Below are 23230 nucleotides of genomic sequence, written 5' to 3' on the forward strand. Positions count from 1 at the left end.
TAAGTATCTTAAAATGTCCAAAAAATAAATAAAATAAAATAAAAATGATTAAAATGAAATAAAATTACTGAATGTTCTTATCAAGAGGTAATTCTGAACCCAAGAGAAAAATAAAGGAATTAAATAATTAATCCAATTTGTTATATGTGCCTAATCTTAATCTGACGTTTATTAAACTCAATTTGTGGATAAAAGTATATTTTCTTGGTTGATGCATTTACAGACAGAAAATCTTGGGAGGTGATTATTTTGATTAACTTAATGGATAATTTAACCAATCAAAATAAAATTAGCTAATTCTGATCTCTGGTGGATTGATCTCTATAGAAACTACAAACCGAACAGTGAATAATTGTAAAATTATGAAACAGTCAATGCAAAGTATTTTCAGTTAATGTTGTTGAATTAAGTTATTCATACGCAATGCAGATTTAGTTTAATATAACATTTTAATTTAACTCGCATGTTTCTTTTGACTGCAAGTAAAATTAAAACCTTTTAATTTGGGTTGAATCTGACAGAAAATCCATGCAGGGAAGTAAAGATTAGGGTGATGGCAATGAAATAAGAAATGTTTGTTTGCTGTAATACCAATACAGTTTCCCACAGATTATTGAGAATAGTATTTAATTTTTAACATGGCATTTATAGTCAAATTTAAATAAACCAGTTTTTTTGCCAAGTTGATGCTCATTTCACATCTTCTGAGTAATGACTTGGTCGTTAAAATTAAAATTATATTAAACCTTAACAGTACATCCTGTTCATTGCATTTTAATCACAATTAAAAATTGATTAAACCCATTAAAATGGGTTAAAATCTCTTTATCGCTGTCACATTTCTGTTGTATACTATTGATGGAAAACTGTTTTCCCACAGATCAAACCGAACAAGATTAACCTTTAATTTACTTTCTAGTAAATTAACAATATTTACAAAATTCACAGATGTTTTCACCTCCTAAATCAAACTCTAAGCTAAAATCCAGAACACATTTTTAGAGATTTAGTAAAAGGATTTCAGGAAATGACTTGGGATTTTTGTCATAACCTTAATTTTTTGAGCACTTATTTTTGCCTTTTTGACCTTTCTCTAAGCTGTTTGAGACGTTTACTTATAAATGGGAAGCATGGAAATTCCCTGAGCTGATTCTGATGCTACTTTTTCAGCGTGAATGCACAAAGCTTCTCTTTCCTGCAGGATGTTGTCCATTTGCCTTCCTTCCATTCACATTTCCCCACTGAAGACGGGGGAGTTTTAAAGTTAACTTGTGTGTTTACTACCGTCTCACGTTCTCTCTGTGCACTCCGAGTCGTTCTCCGTCCTGGAGAAAGAGACTCGCTCCTCGCAGCACACCGTGAACCCCGTCTACAGTAGCCAAGCGGCTCTGACTCACAGCACGATGATGAATGACCTCAGATCTCCCGAGACAAACTCTGCTGAAAGGAAAAACAAGGGGAGGAGGGCTGAGATGTGGATGAAAGTCAAGTCTCTGCATTTTTAACACTTGGATAAATAAAACGCAGCACTGGTGGGAATCTGAACTCACATTATTCCAAAGTGCAAATCAAAAGATTTGCACACTTTGACTTTTTTGACTTGAGGTTCATCTCATTAGTTCAACAGGACGACGAAACCCACCAGCTCAGGTTCTGAGTGGGCCGGTGTATTGTAGCAGCGCATCTGGCCCACCCTGATGTCAGACTCTAGATTCGTTCACGCCATTGTGTTCCTCCGAGCGAACTAACAATTGTGCATTGTGTGTTGTTTTTTGTTTCAGGGGAGCCGGGGCCACTACCGGTACCACTGGCAGAGCCACAATGTCAAACACAGCGGCGTGGATGACATGGTCCTGCTCAGCAAGATCAGCGAGGACGGCATCGTGGACAACCTCAAGAAGAGATACATGGATGACTACATCTTTGTATCCTTCGCTTGCACGTTCTGCTCGTAATCCTGTGAGAAATGTCCGAGCCGTCTCATTCGCACTTCTCCCAGAATAGCTGGATGCCCGTTTCAGGCATTATTACCGTCACAGCAATGTCTCAATGCTGTGACATTTTAGCAATGAGTGATCCTCGACGTTGGTGTCAGAAGGTGACAAATTCCACCAGAGGTTCTGCAGCGAGGAGGTGGGAAAGGGCCTCTTTGTACCAGATCTCAACCAGATATCTGACCGCTGTTCCTGTGAGTCAGGCGTGCTTTAATTCGTCTCGCAGGGGGATGCAAAGAAAAAAAAAAGAAAGAAAGTTGTGAGTAACAGCAGATTGCATAATGGAGAAACCTCTGTTCAGGGAATCTCTCTGTACTGGATGTTGGATAGAATAGAGTAGAAACAGCCTTTATTGTCCTGCAAAGGGGGATATTCAGGTGTAACAACAACAGCAGATATAAAAGTTCACACTAAAAGATCTTAAAGTGTTAAAAGCAGCAAATTAAACATGATTTCCCCCAGAAAACCTGTTAATCCTGGTAGTAGGGGCGCTAGGACGGTCATCCTGCGACCTGTCGTGTTTTTGAGTTAAAAAATGTTTATAGTTGACAGGAAATTTGAAAATACGCCTAGGTAATAATTGTAAATGTGTTATTGGAAAACATGAACAAAACCCAAGCAGCAACCATAAAGGCAAAAATAAAAAGAACCAAATAAATAAACAAGGCTTAGCCTGAAGGGGTCGCCAGTACAGCCTGGTGGCCCGTCAGGCTTTTAGTACACATGAGGAAACCCTGTAAAGACAAGATTAAGATGAAATAACCTTTTATTAGTCCCACAAGTGGGAAATTTAAGCTGTCAAGAAACAACAACAAAACCCGCCTCCAAAAAACCAGAAATGTAGAACAAAAAGAAACACCTCACAAGCTAAACCAGAAATCTAAATATAAAAATATCAATATATGAATACAAAAAAGTAATAATACTGTATAGAATATAACAAAATATTGTGCAGTTATTAGAAACATGCATATCGGACTCACAATCCGAGGAATGTGCAACTGAGTCGGCTCACTTTTGGGAAAATTACATAATGTGCATTTGTATTGAATATTTAAAAATATATACAAATTATGTAAAATATTATACAGTATATATCACAAAAACACATGTGCAATAACAGCAGAAATGTTTTTAAAATGCGTAAGAATAGGCGATTGTGCAAACGCCTCAATCGCTGCCATGCTATCCTGCACAAACGCAACATTTAGGTTTCTAACATGCAGCTGTCGCTGCAGACGTAAGCTGCTCATGACGTGCAGCGAGATGAATGAATGAATGAATGAATAACCTCTTTGAGTGTTCTCAGAGCAGCTCAGTGCATGGACCTCGTCGCCGCCTCTCTGGCACAGCTTCGGATTGTGAAGTTTAGTAAATGTGGGCTGTTTTGGGCTCTTCAGCTCTGAGTCAGACCTTTGATTTGGGTCAATAAATAGCTGTAACTGGGAGGTCTCCCTGCTAAGGTCCTGGGTCACTGTGGGCCACCCATAATAGCAGCTTTATTTGCCATGAGCGGCCTTCTGTGTTAGGAGCATAAAACCTCAGCATTACATGGAAGGTCCATTCTCTGGGATTTGTAAGCCCTTATTTAGGTCCAGGAATGATCAGCAAAGTCGCCGCCGCAGTTCTGTTGCACCCTCTTTACGGCTGGTTGTAATTTGATGTCATTTCCTAATTGCTGGTTGCTGTGATCTTTAACGCGCAATCTCCGCAGACGTACATCGGCCCTGTGCTCATTTCCGTCAACCCCTTCAAACAGATGCCGTACTTTGGAGAGAGGGAAATCGAGATGTATCAGGGAGCCGTGAGTACATCCAAGCTATGACTTTACACACGAAGCATTTTGTCTGGGTGAATTTGAGATGAGCGCCGCCTGAAAGACAAAGCCCGCTGATGTTCAAACTTTCCAGCAGCTTGGCGCAGATGTTCCCGTCAGGAACTGGAGTCGACCGTTGAGTGTGCTTGGCAGCACCTTCTTAGAACAGCCTGTTCGAGTCTGCCTCCTCTCTTGGCCAGCCTGCCGAGCGTGGGCCTGCCTCCTTCAGCCAGGAGCAGACTGAAATCCAGTTAAATCCCTGACAGACTGTGAGAACGCTCAGGGTCACTCATGCCAAAGAACACTTTACTTTCTTAGAGATTGCTCACAACCACGCTTCACTCTTTTTGGCACAGCTTACAGGGTACAATGGGAAGCTTAGTGAACTGTGAGAACCAGGGCCCAGATCGTAACGTTGTTAGGAGGGGTGTACTGTTTCTCCACGCAAGCTGGTCCCTTACTGTGCTGGGATGTGCTTTCACTGAATAAACTCTTTCCAGTATCGACTTTTATATAGATTACAACTGGTCAAATTTACATCGCCAGTTCACGAGAAATAAAAACATGCAAGTCTATGAATGTCTCAGATAAAGTACTTTGGATCTAAACTGGTTTTCCTTCAAGGATTTCCCCCTTTTATTTAACTTCATCCGTCTTCCCTTCGACTCCGACCAGCTTGCTTTGTCACATAATGTTTTGCAGTTGCATATAGGCCAAAAAGTTTTATTTTTGGTCCACATTGACCAGGACACTTTTGGCCAACTTTATGTTGGTTTTCATTCAATAATTGCTTTATTTTGCCACGTGTCCATTAAAAATAAAAAAAAATAAAAAATATGTGAAGTTGATGGACGAGTAGTAGCCATCATATCTACAAAATTCTCCCACCTGAGTTGGCTTGGATCTCTGGGCTGCTTCTGTCATTATTTAAATTTTTCCACATTACGCCTTTTGGGATTTTATTTGCAAAATGTGAAAAATAAAGATAAAGCTCTGGTGTGGTGGTCGAGGGAAAAATGGCTTAACCAGTGACCTTGATAGAAGACGCTGACCTTAGTTTGGAAATGTTTCAGAACAAATTAGATGGCTTACTAAACTCTAAAAGTATGCATACAATCAAGTCACAGTTTGCATGTGTTGCTATAGGTGAAATCGCTTCATTCAAAAATTCACATTTTGCATGTTTTTATTTTTCTGTTTGAGTTTCTAAAAACAGCACAAGCGCTTAAAGAAATAAACACCAAGCCAATTTTTTTGGCAATAAGTCAATGTTTTTTTAGTGAGCCATTTCAAAAGCCTCCCAATCAACTGGGCAGTGTGCCGTTACCTAGCAACCGAGCCCAGCCCCTCGCCTAGCAACGCACCTAGCAACCGGAGCGGAACTCCAGAGCGCTTGGTCAGCCGGTCTGCTGAATGCGCTTTACGAAAGACGAACGTTTTGTTTGTTTGCTTGCCACTCAGAAACCACTGTTTTCCTCCTGCTTGGTTCCATGCTGACCCGTAGTTTTGACCAAGCCGTTTCTCTGCAGGCTCAGTACGAGAACCCTCCTCACATCTACGCTCTGGCAGACAACATGTACAGAAATATGATGATCGACCGTGAAAACCAGTGCGTCATCATCAGGTGAGACCTTTTTACGATCGCTACAAATATCAACCCCTCTCCTCTTGCCTTAAATTTTTTTATTCATTTTATTTATTTTTGCAAAAATATTCAGCATCTGTGAGGGTGAAACAAAAGTAGTTCTCTGTGGAGATTACGAAGTGGCACAAAGATGCTTAGGTAATGATAATATGCGGGAGTAATGGCTGAACAGGCCAAACAGGTTCCTCCGTTTCTTTTAGCACAGCTGACTGACTGAGAATGAGGTGTTCCTGTGGTGTTTTTCCACCAGAACGGTTTCAGTTTCAGTCGAATCCTTAAAATAGTGAAAGATCTGATGGTATCCAGAAGAGGGAAATGATGAAAGTGCGGCTCGATCTGGTCCGAGTGAAGTCAGGATGTGTGCTGGGAGCACAGCAGCTGTCGGGGTGTATTTTCGAAGAGCTTCCTGGTGTTGGCAGAGCAACACCTGCGCCTTTTGTAAAGTTTGCCGGGGAACATTTTTGAACCACAAAGCTGGAGGCAGAAATGTGTGCAGTCAGGTTTCCAGATATATCCTGTTTGCCCGCTGTCTGAGCAGTGTGGTTCCCTTATTGCTTACCTCACTATGAACGAGCTCTGCTTCAGCATTTTAGCCTGTTGTTTGGACGGCCAGCAGTTGCTGGATCGGTTTCCATCATAAAGCCACAGAGGGACAGTTCATGATTGGCTAAATCAGCAAACACAAGCTGGAGGTGGTTTCATGATGAGCTGGTATCTGTAAACAACGGCTGCAGCGAACTGCGCTGGTCAGCTGAAGGCTTTTCTCACATTAGCTGAGAAAATGGCTGCACAGCTCTGACTCAATGCCTCCTCCAGTCGAAATCCATTCTCCATCAATTGCATATCGAAGAGACCTGGAGAAAAGCAGTTATTGCAGGTTTCTGGTCAAATCTGAGGTGTTTGTGTGCAGAACGTGCAGAAACCCTGCAATTTAAAAGGGTTGTGGTTTCTTTTTACAATCTGTAAAGAATGAATTACTGCAGCTTGGCCTCCTCCATTGAGCTCCAGATTAAATCGGGCTCCAACGGTTTGACTAAAACTTGATTTTTTTGTGTGAATCCTGCTGTTTCACATCTGCACAGGAGGCTCAGCAACTCCTTAAACCAATAAGTGGTTTTCAATTGTCATTTTCCTTTCTTATATCATAGATTATATCGATGAGTTCATGTGTAAACAACAGCGAAGTTGCAAGCTTGTTAATTTGTTATAACTGCACTGATTTCCGATTTTATCTGGCGTGTTTCATTTCCATTTTTTCTGGTCTGATGATGTAATCGTCTGAAAATGAAAAGCCTTAATTACATGAACTGCACTAAGCGTTTATTTTGGTTTTAAGGAATAATTTTCTCTGTTTGGGGGTTGAAATTACAAAGCCTTAGACTATAAGTTGGTGACATATTTGACTTTAAGCTTTCGCCTACACCGAAAGCGAGCAATCGCAGCTGCCTCTGTTTAAGAGTCTGACATCGGTGACCTTTCTGAATCAGCTGAGTGACTTCATTAACAAGCTGCTAATGTTCTCATAGTTCTTGCTGTGTGCATTAAGTCCTTTGTTTTATTGGCGTATGCTTCCTTTTCAACTTCCTTTCCAAGAGAGAGAGGGCAGCAGAAGAACCATGCCCATGTATGCGGGTTACATGGTGCGTTATTTTTAAATGCTGTACTTAGGCAGTGGCACTGTAGCTATAATGAGACACTTCAGGGGCCGTTTTCCTGCCGGTTTCTAAGGTGTGTCAGCAAACGCTGGACTTTATGATGCAGGGTACGTAAAACACAAGCAGAAGGAGATGAGGTTGGAACGAACACCGCTGCAGTGCCAGCAGTACATCCTGCTGTACACTGGACCCGAATACATTAACATCTTTGAAATGCCAGACGCTATCATTACATTTTCTACTGGCAGTCAAACAGGTCTTTAGTCAGAACAGCTAAAGAAACGGTACCTAAAGTCTGGCATTGTTAACTCTCTATTGGAATCATAATCTTAGCCTTTTATAATCTGCTCAGTGTAAACATTTCATGTCATCTCAGGGTTTTTTTATGTAGATCTTAAAAATCCATAATGTGTGCCAAATAAAAAAAAACAAGTCTACAGATCACAACTATAGCAAAGTATGCAGCCTTTGCATTCTTTACATTTGCAAGAATCTGTGAAACCTAAATGTTCATTCTCTGTGTTGTCTAGTGCAGCATGTGCCCCTGGCGTGGTTAATAAGTCGCTGTTAGCCAACAACGCCGTTAGGATTCGAGAGCAAAAACGAGAGGGAACAGGACTGGAGCCTAAAATAGCTCCTCATAGGTGAACTTCCAGGAGGAAAACCATACTCTCAGAGGCAGATCAGAGGATTTCTTGGAATAAAAGTATTGAAATAAAGCTTCTTCTTGTCGCCTGACTTCAGGCTGCGCTGCAGAAATCCGTACAATGATTAGGATTTGCGAAGCACACGGAGCTGCATAGGGGGAAGGGTGCAACCTTATAGAGACTGCTGTGTAATAGAGTCGCTTCCATGACTTCCTCTGGCAGCCCCTTAACAGTCTGCAGCTGTGTTTCTCACAGCAGCTTCTCTAACCTGACTCTGCTTTAAGGCAGGAAAAAAAAAGAACAGACTTCACCGTCATTTGCTGCCAAACCGCGTGGATCGCAGAAACTAGAAGTCCAGTACAGTTCAAGGCAACGAGGAAAAAAAAAAGAAAACAACATGCCCAGATGTGAATGATGATACTTTTTCTGCATTTGAGTTGATATATTTAATTCTCCTCACATTGTTATGTTTTCAGAGCTCTTAGTATTCAGATATGTGGCTTTATGATGAGGGAACTCTGTTTAGTTTAACAATCAGAACCTTTTTATTCATTAGGCTCAGTGTGTGCATCATGGTGTCCAACTTCCTCTGATCTGCAACCATTAGTATGACTTTGTGTCTGCATTTCCCTGCTTTGCAGCTCAGAAACATGTAAAGTCCTCTGAGCCTTATGGTCAGCACACAGCAGATTTGCATCGAGGGTAAACATACTCAGCTTCCAGGAATAGCATGAACCGGAAAATGCTTTCCATACTGAGTTGATGAGTTGCGTTTCAATAAAGTTTTATTTTTGCAGGGTTTTTATTTTAGAACAAAATCTAGTTTGGTTATAAATATGAGAAGTAATTGCTCGCCAATCGAAATGCTTACGTTAAGGTGTCCTAACCTCTTCTGCATCAGCCGTAAAGTTTGGTGGAGGGAGGATTATGACGTGGGCTTGTGTGTTTTTTTTTTTTTTTTTTTTTTTTTTTTAGAAACTGGGCTTGACTTACTTGGTTCCAGTGAAATGAATTTTTAATCCTGGATTCATACCAAGATATTTAGGATGAAATTTTGCTCCCTTCCTTTTCAACATGACTCAGCACAAGCACACAAAGGTCAGTTCATGAAGACACGGCTGAGCGCGTTTGTGGTGGAAAGACTTGACTGACCATCAACGTTGCTAAAGGTGGACTGATTAAAAGATGTGTCTGATGGTAGATAAGTGGATAAATTAGTGATTTAATTAACCTTATGTTCTGTCGGTATGTTTGCATTTTTGCATAAAGTGGTTCTAAGTATGCAAAGCACATCTGTTCTCATAGATCTAGTTTTATAGCATCACCTACCAAAGTTATTATCTTCATCAAAAGGTTTGACATCAGCAGTTTCAGAATGTTTTGTGTAAATTTACAAAACACGAGTGAATAAATTGAGTGATTTTAATGTTTTCACGTTTTTTTAAAACCTATAGTTGATGGGACTCAACAAACATTTGCGTTACTCGGATGTGGTTAATTTGAATTTCATGTTTAATTTATGTCTTTTTTTTGTAAAGGATGTTTTCATTGTAATGCTTTGGGTGGATCCTAGGAGGAATAGTCTCCACCACTGCAGTAGATCCTTAAATAAACACCAGGAGGGAAGTTTTTTTAAAATGTTTAAATCTCTGCTGTCATCATACCTGCCCAAACAAATGTGTTTATTTTTAAGTAAAGCAAGTCCAGGTATTGTTATCGTTTTGTTTCAGTTTTACCCCACCAGACCCTAAAAGCTAACGCCAACAGAGCAAACAAGTGTTTTCCATTGCACACAGTGATGCTGTTGCTCCTGGCAGTCGTATCAAGCAGGTTTTAGAACAGGAGAGACTAAAAAACAACAAAACAAAACCAGACCTCTGGCATTTATGCCGACATTTGTATGTAGTTTGGAGGGATTTTATCTGAAGCGCAGTCATAAGACTTGAACGCCAACTTTACACATCTGGTGCAACATTTAACAGTAACTCAAAATGTTCTGAAATCGTTTTCAGCAGGGATTAACTTTTGACATGCAGGAGTTGGTGACGGGTGAGAACGACAAGGAAGCTCCACAAACTTTCAAGCGAATTGTTAAAATATTGGAAACGATTCACCTGCATTGGTTCTTAAAATATTAGATGCCTTTAAATTAATCCCAGAGGCTCATAAACCATGTATTTAAGGATTTTTTTTATTTATTTATTTTTTTTTTGCTTTTCAGTGGAGAGAGCGGAGCTGGGAAGACTGTGGCAGCCAAATATATCATGGGCTACATCTCCAAAGTGTCAGGAGGCGGACCGAGAGTTCAGGTAAAGACGATCTGATCGTCCTCTCTCAGCACATGAGAATATTTTCTGGTGCTTTATTGGACAGACGGTTGATGTCTGAGGGAATGTATGAGAAACCTCAATGCAAAATAAACCATTACTGTCCAAAAATACATTATTTGACAGTTAAATAAAACGTAAAACAGCTCAGCTCTGGATGAGGCATATTCAGAGAATGCAGCATTCTTATTGTGTTTGTTAAAATCATATTTCTGTTTAAGAAGTTTTAGTACATTTGTTTGCACAAAACGGCTTTAACTTTTTTTCTCTCGTCTGTACAACATTTTCATAATATGTAAAAGCCCTCGGCCTGCGTCTACTCGTGTAACGCAGTAAGAAATAGTCGAAGCCGTTTGTGTAAAATCAGAGAATCCTGTAGTTTTTTTACTTCTTCCCCATAAGGAGGATGGATTTCTTCTCCATCATCAGCAGCCTCTTACCCTCCCAGCCCCCCTCCAGCCATCTGGCGTCCCCCCAAACCCTCCAGTCCAGCAGATGTCCAGCTCCTAATCTTGATGAAGATCTAAAGTTTGATCAGGAACTGCACCTCCTCCCAAACCAAGATTGTTTTTTTTTTTTTTAAGCATATGCCTAATCTGCTCAGAGCTGCTTCCACCGAGGCAGAATCAGAAATGGTGGAGATGTTTTTGTCAGAAGAAAAGGCTACAGAATAAATGCAGCTCACTGAACGTTACTCACTTGAAACGTTTTATTTAATGAAATGTTAAACCTCTATTATCCTTTTTTGTTTCTTGTTCAGCACGACGGCGTTGGAGAACGCATTCTGCAGCAACTTGCAGAATTGTTCATGCCCCTTGAGATTTTTCCGTTTTCTTTCAGTCAGTTTTTTAGATGACAGACCAACACAGATGAGTTCGTAGCACCACAGTGGAAGCACACGGATAAATGGATGGTTTTGAAAAGTTTCTTCAAATATATTTAGAGAAATCTGGCCTGCGTTTGCATTCATGGCGCCCGAGTCAGTCGGTAGTTTGTAGAAGCACCTTTAGCTGCAGCTACAGATTTAAATGCAAATGTTTTCTTTAAAGTGTAGCTTCATCTGTCTTCCCTTTGCTTTGAACCAGCTGCAGTGTCTCTGCTGAAGAAAAGCCTTCCCGCAGCATGAGGCTGCCACCACCGTGTGGCTCTTGGCTGCTCGTCTGATTCTTAATAGGCTTTCCTTATTCTTTACATTTTCACATTCAACAGTGCTCTGCTCGATATTTGAAGCTTGAGATATTAACTGCATTTAATTCCAGTTTAAACTTCTCTGCAGCTTTTTTCCTGACATGTTTGCTGTGTTTCCTGGTCTCTTTATTTACTAATTAGGAGATCTCTGAAGGAGTTTCAAAAGGGAGTTTTGGTATTCGAGTGAAGGGACCCGAATACCATCACACTTATTTAAATTCCTTACAAAGGAGACTCTGAAAACCACTGGAAATATTTCTTTTACTTTGCAGTGACTCACTACTTTGTGATGTCCTCTCGTATAAACCCCAGTAAAATACGCTGAAGTGTTGTAAAAAGATGAGCACTTTTGGTGCGCAGCACCGTACACGAAGATTATTCCATAAACCGGTTACTTTCTTCAGCGTTTTCTACCAAAGTTGAACTGTTCGACCCCTTTTTTTTTTTCTCAGTGAAAAACTGAGTTTAGGCAAAAGAAAAAGATTCCATTCAGCTCCTGTGAGCAATAACAGAAGAGGGAACCTCGCTGTCTGCTGTAAAGATTGGAAACTCATGTGTTTCTGACGCGCACATGGCTCGCAGAAAGGATAATGTCCTCCAGACCGTCCGTGTGCGTGCTGTCTGCAGACGTGCGCGCGGCTGCATATGCGTCCATGCGGCCGCCTGCGCCCGTGTCTGAGTGGAAACTTCCAGACCCGGCTGCCGGCAAGGGTGTGAAATGTTGCGCCGTCTCTTACCTGCCTGTGCGTTTGTCTCCCCGCAGCACGTCAAAGACATCATCCTGCAGTCCAACCCGCTGCTGGAGGCCTTTGGAAACGCCAAGACTCTGAGAAACAACAACTCCAGCAGATTTGTAAGGCCTTCGACGCTCGGTTGTTTGTGAATTGAAGTGGCTTAAACATTGAAAACGCATCAAAATCCAGATTTTTAACACAGAAAGTGGTTTTAAAATCCCTTCCAGACATTTTTTTCCTGTTTTTCTTGGACTTCTTCATCTAAATGATAATAAATCCTCTATTATATGACTCACAAGAAACCACATACCTTACAGCTATGTTACAGTAGGAGGATTTTTGTGGCACACCTCTAGATTAGACTTTTTTTTTTTTTTAAATAAAATGTTTACTAATGGATTATATTCTCTAGTTTTCTTGCATGAGCCTCCCTGGTTCACAGGAAAATGCTCTTTAGGACACAGAAACATGCAGGCCTCTCTGCTTTTTAGCTGAGATGAACATTTAAAGCCAGCAAAAACTGGCAAAAGTTTACTTTCCACAACATTTCACCAAAGTTTCCTGGTTAAATTCCCACGCAGGCTAGATTCCATAAAGATATTTTAAATTGGTTTTGAAGAAAAAGAAAGAAAAAAAAAACTTAGTGGGTTGGCACTGATGGCCTGAGATCACAACATTTGAAAACACTGAACAAATAGATCCTATGTTCAGCTTTGGGCCTCTGCTCCCAGCTTGACTGAAACTGATACATTACAGGTTTGTCTGGAGTCCAGAACCTGGAAAAAGAGTCTGGTCCGATTTATATATAGTCAATGTATACGCACGCACGCACGCACGCACGCACGCACGCACGCACGCGCGCACGCGCGCACGCACGCACGCGCGACAGCAGCCGTTTAAATGGCCAGGTGCCTGAAACTTGGACCATACATCTGTATTTCCAGCTTCATTTTATCCAGCTACAGTACTAAAGAAAAATCCTTTGATCCAACAGGGGAAATACTTTGAGATTCAGTTCAGTTCCGGCGGCGAACCAGATGGCGGAAAAATTTCCAACTTCCTGCTGGAGAAGTCACGTGTCGTCACGAGGAATCCTGGAGAAAGGAGTTTCCATATTTTCTATCAGGTGAATCTGGGAAAAACATTAATGTTTTATTAGTTTTTTTGGGGTGAGGGTTTGTGCATAGCCTGAGGCCTGGCCCGGTTTAAAAAAAAAAATTAAAAAGAAAGATCCAAACTCTGTGACAGGCAGAATATAACAGAAAAGGTTCAGAAGTTTTCACTGCTTGTGGAGGTTTTGGGTCAAGCTCTTAAAATTATGTTTTATTTTTGAAAAATGTTTAGGTTGTGATGCTCCTGTTCCTTCAGGGTGAACAAAAAGGAGAGCTATGTAAAAAATGTTCAGCTGCATAATGGCTGCTGGCTGGTTGTCGTCTGCTTGTGTTAGGAGACATTGAAATGCTTCTTTCTAGATTTGTTAGACTCTAATCAGTTTCAAGCGTCTACTTCTGCTTTTTTTTTTGAAGATGAGCTTACCACTAGCGTAAACCAGAGCTTCATTTTCTCACAAGATCAAAATATTACATGAAAGAAAAACATTACAAATATTTTTTCATCCTAGAATATAAACATGTTTGGCTTGGGGGGAAAAAAAAAAAGACAATTTCCAAATATTGAGACAGAGCATCACTAGTGTCTCATCTGGACTATAAGAGAAAGAAAGTTTTCACAGAGAGTGATTTCACCTTTTCCTGCTGACATGGAGAAAATGATTTAATTTTTCCATTCTGACCTGACGCCTGTCCCCGTTGCTGCAGGTGTCGGTTCTGGTGTCACTGTGCTTATTTTCCCAACAATGCAGAAGCAACCTGAGCTGCTTTAACTCCTCATTAGAGTGACAGGCTGCATTGTTGCAGTAATTAATCCAAAACGAAACCTCGCTCAAGCACTGAGTGCATATACTGGACAGGAAATGGACATTTTCATATTAAAATAGTTTTCATTGCTTAGATTTAATATTTAAATCCTCTGGGAAACTTCCTTTTAGGTTCTTATTAATTGTGAGCCACATTCACCACGATGGACAGAATTAATATGTTAAAATATATAATATGTGAGTTTTACTTTTTGAATAAATGGACATTTTGATTATTTTCTAACAAATTTATATTTCTGTGTCTTAAGACTTTGGAGCAGCTAAACATTTTATCACAGACAATGCAGGGGGAAAAAACCCCTGAATGTTTATGTCAATATATTGAAGAATCTGTACTTTTTAAAGATGGTTTGTTTTCTTCTCTTCACAAAGTTGTTTTAGCATGAAGAAATATTTACACGTTCACATAAACTATGACCCTCTGCTCCACAGCTGATCGAAGGAGCCAGTGGAGAACAGAAGAAGAGTCTGGGAATCACTAGCCTGGATTACTACTCCTACCTCAACCAGTCCGGTTCCTACAAAGTGGACGACATCAACGATAAGAGTGAATTTCTGGAAACGGTGGTACGGTTTTCTCTTTGCTCTCCATTCGCCCATGTGAAACTTCTTCAGAAGACGTTGGAGCACGCATCCCGATGACGCAGAATATTTCTCTTCCCGCCCGTTTCTGCAGCAAGCCATGGACGTGATCGGCATCTCCGCAGACGACCGGTCCATGGTGCTTCAGATTGTGGCCGGAGTCCTTCATGTGGGGAACATCACCTTCAGAGAGTCGGGCAACTACGCTGCTGTGGAGAGCGAGGAGTGTAAGCGGAGCGACTGTTTCACATTTCTGCTCTTATTCGGCTGCTGAGGCGGTTCAGTTTGGCACGAAGTGACGCAGGAGAGTTTGCAGACTCAGAAACAAACCTGTGGCTCTGATGTTGTTAGAGGGGTGATGGCTGAGCTGTCTGTCTCTGGCTGGCTTTGGAGGATATTTCTCCCATACCACATTCTCTCTCTCTCACATACACACCCTAAAGTTTTACTGTGTTAATGCAGGCCTGCTGCCAGAAGTCTGAAGGAACCCTGTCTTATGGTGGACTACCAGAAAATAAAGTTATTTTTGCACAACTGGACTTTTGTCAAAGGCAAAACCGATGTTGGAAAAAAAAAACACTCTCTCGCCTATCCCGTTTCTTCTCGCCTGCTGCTGCTGCTGCTTTATTTTATTATTTTCTCCATCTTTCATAACCAAATCTCTATAATGTCTTGGACAGGACCAGAGAACAAAGCCGCAGTCTGTTCTGTGCAGACGTAATAGTGGCACTTCATAATTTCTGCTCTTTCCTGCTCTTCTCAGCCTCACCGTATGGTTGCATTTAGAAACCCAAAAGTTTTGGACTTTCTGTACAGACGGTCTCGGTGTAAAAGTCTGATTGTATTATATAATCAATAATTAGAACCTCAAAGATGTGAACATGCTTATCTTTGCACCCTGTCTAGAGAGGGTTTCTGTGGATGTTTGGAAATACAAAAAGAATCAGAATAACAACCAAGACTCTTCATCTGTAGGTGGAAATAAATGAGAGCCTTAAATCTCTACGATTTGAATAACTTACTTGTTGATACAAGTAAATTATCTTGCAGCTCCTTCTGAAATGTTTCCCAACAGGCTGACTGTAATGATTCCTCTTCCGCCGTTTCCCTAAAATGTTAGAAAAAACACTCCTACCTGGTGCATTTTATTGTGTAGCAATCAATTCTCGCAATAATTTCTTTAGTTTGATCCTGCAAAAGACGCCACTGTGTCTACCTGCACTGGTCATTATTATGTTCACGCTACAAAATCTGACCAAGTGTTTGTGATCCAGTTTCTTTTGAAAATGTCTTAATCTTGTCTTATTTCAAGTCTATAACTTTCAAATAACTTTTCAGCAAGATGTAGAAGTTTGTTTGAAGTTAATAATTCCTTAATTATTATTATTTTTTTAATTATTAGTTTCATTGGCATATTGAAATGTTAAAAGTGGAAAAACAATCTGCCAGTTCAACGAGCACTTTTTAAAAAAAATTAATATCAAGGAATTATTGGCTTAAAATAAGTTCTTGTATCTTGCAGAATAGATACTTGTAAGTTACTCTTGTCTTATTTAAGATATTTGCACTAGAAACTAGACGGGAGTACATTGTGATATTTTGTTTTTGCAGCGCACTTTGTTTACATGTCCTGTGGTGTTGCAACAAGAAACAACCTGAGTAAGTGAGGCATACGACTCACTCTTGGGTATCAGCAGGTTCTCGATAATCTCAACTTTGCCCTCCTTGCTTGCTTTGTCTCTTTTTCTAACATAAATCAACAGAAATGAACAGAGTTACTCATTAACACTTGCAAACAGACATTTACTCACAACGCTTCATAGATCTGCTGTGACGTATTGAGACTAAAGTCGAGTTGTTCGCAGCAGAATCACTCTGTCCATCTCACACCTTTGATTTGTGATCTCATGGTTCCCTAAATTTCTGCGCATTCAGCTGAAAAGCTGTCTGAGACAGGCTGCTTTTCCTCCCAAAGGAAAAACAAAAACAGCTTGCAGGCTATTTGCTGTAGCACATTAAAGCGTTTCCTCTACAATCCCAACTAACTGAGATTTGCCTTTTTAGGAAAAAATCCAGTCAGCTTTAATCAGCCAGCTCGCTCCTCCCACCAACACACACCAGCTATTTCAGTGCATTAATTTCTGAGTCCAGGATGAGTCACCGGCTTCTTTCGTATTTTAATCAGCTTGTTTGTGACAGAGAGCAGAATGAGTCGCACAACTTCTTGCTCTTCACCAAAAGCATCAGGTTCTCACACTTTCTCCTCTGTACATCTTTAGAATTAAACATGCATCTGAATTACTAAAAAATAAAGTAAAAAAATAAAACTCTGACAACCAGTAAATGTAATTTATTCATTTTTCACTTAGTAGTTTAAGTTTTACCGCTAAATACTGAATTTCAAATCTCCAAGTATGACATGTAGTTGGTGAAAGAGCCTTGCTGTTTCATCTGGACTGGTGTCAAAATGGCCACTCAACATTTCCACTGGCTTTAATAGTTCTGCTTTTTTGACTCTTTGAAAGTGACACAGAGGAGTGGGTCAAATGGCACAGATGTATTTAGTTGTGAATCTCTGAACGAATCCTGAGATTTGTTCTCAGCCACTGTGAGCTTAGTGACGACGGGCAGAGACTACAGGAAATACTTATTTGGTGGGAACACATTTTTATAAAAGTCATAACTTCACTTGCACAATCAAAGTACATTTAAGCAGTGATTGTTTTTTTTTTCTTTTCTTATGTATGTTTTGATTTAAAGAAGGCTGATCCTGTGTTTGATTCTTCCCAGAAATCAAAAGATGGAAGTAAAAAAATTGTGTAATTCAGTCATTAGTAACAAGCAAAGCTTCTGTCTTCATTCTAGACCTTAACAAAAGCTTTACATTGTGTTTTTATGATAAAAAGCGCTTTGACCTGCCTTGTTGCTGAATTGTGCTACACAAATTAACTTCAACTTCAACATGAAATCACAGATGGAGCTCTAAGTCCGATGAGATATAAAATAATCACATGTGCAAATAAGCAGATTATTCCCATAAATTTTAACAAGTGGCGGCCATATTGCATGTTAAACCTGGGGGCCTGAGACATAATTCAAATTTTGATGGGTAAAAAATGATATTTTCCTACATGGAAGTTTGAAATTTATCTTCCAAGTACAAATCAAATTCACAAATCGACTTCAAATAAGCAAACGGAACCAGCTTTTTTTAAAAACTATCTTTTGAACCTTTTTCCACCTCATTATTGACATTTTTAAGTTTTGATTTGGCCCTTACAAAGTATGCTGTAGGCCATTAGTGCAGGCAACACTAACGTTGTAAAGAGCTGCTGGGAAGAAACATTAGCTAATTTTACGGTTCATGATCTGTGAACATATTCTGGGATGCTTGTTTTCCTGCTGCTTAAAGCTGCAGAAAATGTTTTAAGAGAGCATTAGGATGTCATTACGCCCGGCAACCAATGTCTACTACGAATGGAAATGATGCATTTAATTTTTTTCCCATCATCAGGTTAGATGTTGGGTCTATGCTTTTAATAATCTGAAAGCAGGAAGACATCAACTCTGCATGCTGAAGTTGTTATTGCAAGTCATCATATCGTCCACTTGGACAACAGTGTTGCATGTTTTCCAAACAGCATACAGATATAAACCACCTCCGTATTTATTTCTGTAAAATCTTGAAAACTTGACCAAATCATTTTAATTTTTTTTTAATGAAAGGAAGCATCGACTGTAATTGGGCTGTAATCATCATCCCATCTGCTGCTCTTTTTACTCTCTGATGCTTTGACTAACAAATCTGCTGCAGGAAGCCTGTTGGAGCATTGTCACTGAACGCTGGACAATGTGTAAAACAAACAGAATTTGGGTCATCCTGTACAGTCAACTCTAAACACATGGGAGGTGTTTCTCACTCGATTGAAGTGGGCGTATGGTCAGCCGTAGCCTAATCTCCCATACAGGAGCCACCACCGCGGTCCGAAGCATTCCCAGACGCAGGCCTGAGAGTTATTTCCTTCTAGGGGAAGTGAGTCACTGTAATAAGGCAGGGAGGGGTTCTCCAGGGACAACATCAACACCGGGTCACGGTGGCGAGCTAAGTTTTTCTTTCAAGTGTTTGGCTAAAACCATTGTTCTCCCAGTTCTCTGCAGAGCCGAAATCGGTTTAGCCGTCTGAGACACTGGTTTCTGTAGCAACAACCTTTCTGCACATTAGGATTACGAGGAAAGTTTCTTGTAGTTCCAAAAAATGTAAAGCGTATTGAAAGCAATAAATGAAGTGCAAAAAGTAAAAAGAGAAACCTGTTGGAGAACCCAGTTTTTAGCGTTTTACTAGCATGCAAAACGAAGGAGAGGCAGCTTCTCGAACGAGTGCCGTCCTGCAGATCGATTTGCATGTTGCCGTTCATAGAAATGCCTCTCTGCTTTGTCAGTTCACGTGTGGGAATTAGTACGTGTTCGTCATTAAATCAAATTTTTTAACATATTGAATGATATTTTGCTCATAGAGAGCCCCATAGGAGAAATGGAGGATTTGTCTTTTGCATTCCCTCGCAAAAGCATTTAGTTTACCTCGCAGTGACGAGGCAATGCATGTACTGATCAGTTCATGCTGCATAATTGAATACTAAAAGTCTTTTTTACAGTGGCCGCTGTACTTTCCGCTCTAATTTTAGGTTTTTGTAAGGTTTTCCATGTATGTTGAAATCTCATTTGTGAGGTATCTGAAGTTTTATATCTTTTTCTGTAGGATAGAAATGCACCACAAACCTATGTGCAAAATGGAAAAGCAAAACAGGCCAAACATGGACTTTTTATCTCTTTCCTTTCCTTCTAAGATATAAACAAAAACTTTCCTCAAGAAGCCAAGAAAGGAAAAAATACATCCAAACTATTTTGACTATTTCAGAGTTACTTTCAGAGAGTAATAAAGTCGTCTGACAGTTTTTTTTTTTTTTGTGCAGTTCCATCTCAACCTTTCACAAACATGCAGTGAATAAATCGATTTTCAATCAGTTTTTTGCACCAAAGAGATAAAAATATATATACACTTTTTCACTGAGGTTCTTTTCATCTGCATATATTTGAAATTTTAAATTCACATTTATGACTGCATGTAAAATAGACCAGAAAAGGTTACATTAAGCGACGCAACGTATTAAAAGGGAACGCAAAAGAAAAATGTTTCGCCATGACCCTTAGAAAGCTCTGTACGCTTAAAACCCTTAAAGTCATCAGAAATGTGCATATTTATTCAACAGAAGGTTACAGAAATACTCAAACTGTGACCTAGTTTAATTATTTTGCACATTTGTTTTTATATATCTGAACAGTACGTTGGAGAATCTCAAACAAATCCACTCTGAGAATCACAGAATCCTCTTTAATGCCTTCTTATCTTTTTTTTCTTTCTCAGTTTTAGCATTTCCTGCGTTTCTGCTCGGCATCGACCAGGACCGGCTAAAGGAGAAGCTGACGAGCAGAAAGATGGACAGCAAGTGGGGCAACACAAAGGAGTCCATCGACGTGACGCTGAACGTGGAGCAGGCCTGCTACACCCGGGACGCTCTCTCCAAAGCCCTGCATTCGCGCGTCTTCGACTACCTGGTCGAGGTATCCGTGAACGTTTGCCGAGGTTTTAATGTGCCGAAATGTTTCGCTGCGGCAGCTAAGATGGATTCCTTTGATTTCAGTCCATCAACAGAGCCATGGTGAAGGATCATCAGGAGTTAAATATAGGAGTGCTGGACATCTATGGCTTCGAAATCTTCCAGGTGAGTGTTCATTAAGTGTCGACACATGAATACGGCATGAGTTAGATTAAGTGCTTCAGCATTTAAACAGATTTAAAAGAAAGGATCAAAGTAATCTATAAAGCACGCGGATTAGAGCCCATCTCATGATTGAGACGGCTTCTTTTCTAATCTGATTACAAGTTGGTTTGACTCTGTTTTTTCTTGTAAACATGAACCTCTCCCTAAATGTACGAATTTTAAAAAACCGTCTCCTCTGTTTCAGAAAAATGGATTTGAACAGTTCTGCATCAACTTTGTGAATGAGAAGCTGCAGCAGATATTTATTGAGCTGACTCTGAAGGCGGAGCAGGTGATGTTTCCACTTCTCACCTTTGTTGTGCATATTTTTGTTTTGGTTTTTTATTGTCTAAATGTCCCTTTTTTTTAATACGTTGTAGGAGGAGTATGTGCAGGAGGGCATCAAGTGGACTCCCATAGATTACTTCAACAACAAGATCGTCTGCGATCTCATTGAGAGCAAAGTAAATCAAACACTAGAATATTTACACCAAGAGGCCACAACGCATGTTTATATAGTTGCTCACCACCCGCCGCATTATTTATACAAACATTATTTGTATAAACAAACATTTATACTTTTTATTCCAGGATTAAAAGTAATAATTTGATTTGTTTTTCTGATCAGAGATAGATATGAGCTGGTGAATGGTGTAGCTTGTAGGTTTGCAACAGTCATAAATATAAATGCCTGATTAAGAAGTGACTTTTTTTTGTTTGATCTTTTCGCCACAGTCAGAAGTTTCTATTATTTTTCTTGGTATTTGGTAGAATACATTTTTTGCTGTAAATCTGTCCCATTCCTTCTGATGGAACTGTTTTAACTAAATCAAGTTTTCATCTCCCACATCTTTTCATCTCTGCGCGGTTTTCCTGTCTGATTCAGATCTCGGCTTTGGGACGTAACAGGAATAATTACTGCCAAACATTTTGGTTTTGATTTATCAGACCAGATGTAAAAGAATAAGATCTTTGGTCTTGAGTGCAAACTGTGATCTGTTTTTTTGTTGTTGTTGTTGTTTTCATAATTTGTATCTTGAGTAATGGCTTCTTCCTTGCTGAGTGGCCTCTCAGCCCATGTTGACTCATGACTTTATTTTCTCACCTGCTCCACCTTTTCTGTTCTGGGGTTGACTCACACATTGACAAAGAACGTAGCTCCTTCATGAACGCTCTGCACATCCCCATGCTGTTTATACTTGCAAATAATTGTTTGAACAGATGAATGTTGCACCTTCGCATCTGGAGATGGTAACCAATGAGATCCGTTTGCTGACTTCCTGTCGGATTTTATTGAATCTTTCCGTGATTCCACAGAAGGAAGCGATGCGTTTCCATTTAAGTTTCCACTTAGCTCAAATGTTCTGAATTGGCCAACCAGAAACTCATAAAGAAATGCGTACAGCCACAGCAGTCATAGCGTAAATCTGAAGATATTATATAAGTTATTCATTTTGTGTTTCCTGTTACTGAGCTGAGAAAACTTCCTCCAGTTTCTCCCCGTTTGCCTCGAGCCCCAGCTCGACGTGCCTCTTAATTTGATTGATTGTTTATATTGAGAGGCTTAATCCACCAAATCCACAACAAGAGCTTTACAGCAAGGCTGCGTCTGAGAGGGGCAGGGGATTTGTACCGGTGCCTGACAGTTCAGCTCTCCGCCTAATCCAGTGTCGAGCTAACATGCGCTTTGAGTCTGAGAGGCTGCTGAGAAACAACTGAGGCTTCAGATGAAACAGAGCGGTGCTTTGTTGGTAACGATCCGCTTTTTAAATCTGATTTATGTCTTAATAGACACAGATTTTAAAGGTCATTTAGCTTTTGTAAGATTTTAGACACAAATTCATACCAAATATTGAGACGTTTTGCAGAAGGAAGTCAGAAATGACGAGTTTTCTCTGTGATCTCAGAGCCCGCCGGGCATCATGTGCATCCTGGACGACGTGTGCGCCACCATGCACGCCGTGGGCGAGGGAGCCGACCAGACCATGCTGCAGAAGCTCCGGATGCAGATCAACACGCACGAGCACTTCAACAGCTGGAACCAGGGCTTCATCATCCATCACTACGCCGGCAAGGTCGGTGCTCGGGGAAACGTTCGGCAAAAACTGGCACCGGCTTCCCCAAAGTCGGCGTCCACCTGTCTTTGTTTTGCCATTCGTCTGATGCTGGCAGCTGACGCTTCGGTTCTGGAAATAGAAGCTTATTAAAGTGTGTTTTTCATGGTTTCGGCGAGAGGGCCGCTCCTCGTATGATCTGTCATAAACACCAGTTATGCAGCTGGTGTTTCAATCTGGCAGTCTGCGTCACTAATCCTGCTGCTTTTTTAAGGTTTCCACTTTGAAAACCAGCTCCAGTCCGGACCTCGCTTGTCTCTCTCTTTGTGTTTTGTTTTTCTTTCTCATTGCACCTCTTATTGTGTTTAAACATAAAGCAAAAATGATCCAGTCTGAGGTAATGCATATGGTCCAGTCTGTGTCATTCTCCAGATGTGTGGCGGCTCTCAGCTTGGCACACATGCCGCAGGCTTAATGAGCCTTGCAAAAAAAAAAAAAAAAAAAAAGACTTGAGGCTCCCATGACTGAGCTCAAGACATTCCTCTCCTTCTCAGTCTGAAATTCTCTTCACAACTCATGATTATCATATGTTTTCCATAAAGCCGAGATGTTCCTCTGTGTCCTCTCTCCAGGTGTCCTACGACGCAGACGGGTTCTGCGAGAGGAACAGAGATGTCCTGTTCACTGACCTCATTGAGCTGATGCAGAGCAGCGAGATGTAAGCACACACCAACACATGCGCAGCGTTTTATGGCTGCACTAGTGGAGGAATCTTCTCTTCACATCCATTTGGCTTTAATTAACCACATCTGACTGACATCTGCAGAGGTTTT

The 23230-nt window shown here is 40.5% G+C and overlaps 1 protein-coding gene across 2 annotated transcripts in view; it reads left to right on the forward strand.

Moving 5' to 3' along the window:
- myo1ea (myosin IEa) overlaps positions 1 to 23230 on the forward strand; it is a 53522-nt gene that overhangs the window by 14680 nt on the left and 15612 nt on the right. For both annotated transcript variants that reach the window (XM_007570465.2, XM_007570466.2), the window contains exons 2-15: positions 1782 to 1925; positions 3709 to 3798; positions 5340 to 5434; positions 9979 to 10066; positions 12036 to 12125; positions 13001 to 13132; positions 14375 to 14509; positions 14619 to 14751; positions 19947 to 20143; positions 20224 to 20304; positions 20549 to 20635; positions 20724 to 20807; positions 22251 to 22418; positions 23030 to 23115. In XM_007570465.2, coding sequence (XP_007570527.1) covers positions 1782 to 1925; positions 3709 to 3798; positions 5340 to 5434; positions 9979 to 10066; positions 12036 to 12125; positions 13001 to 13132; positions 14375 to 14509; positions 14619 to 14751; positions 19947 to 20143; positions 20224 to 20304; positions 20549 to 20635; positions 20724 to 20807; positions 22251 to 22418; positions 23030 to 23115 — 1610 coding nt within the window. The remainder of the gene's footprint in view (positions 1 to 1781; positions 1926 to 3708; positions 3799 to 5339; positions 5435 to 9978; positions 10067 to 12035; positions 12126 to 13000; positions 13133 to 14374; positions 14510 to 14618; positions 14752 to 19946; positions 20144 to 20223; positions 20305 to 20548; positions 20636 to 20723; positions 20808 to 22250; positions 22419 to 23029; positions 23116 to 23230) is intronic.

Source organism: Poecilia formosa, unplaced genomic scaffold, assembly GCF_000485575.1.
Source record: "Poecilia formosa unplaced genomic scaffold, Poecilia_formosa-5.1.2 Scaffold261, whole genome shotgun sequence".
NCBI classification, from domain to species: domain Eukaryota; kingdom Metazoa; phylum Chordata; class Actinopteri; order Cyprinodontiformes; family Poeciliidae; genus Poecilia; species Poecilia formosa.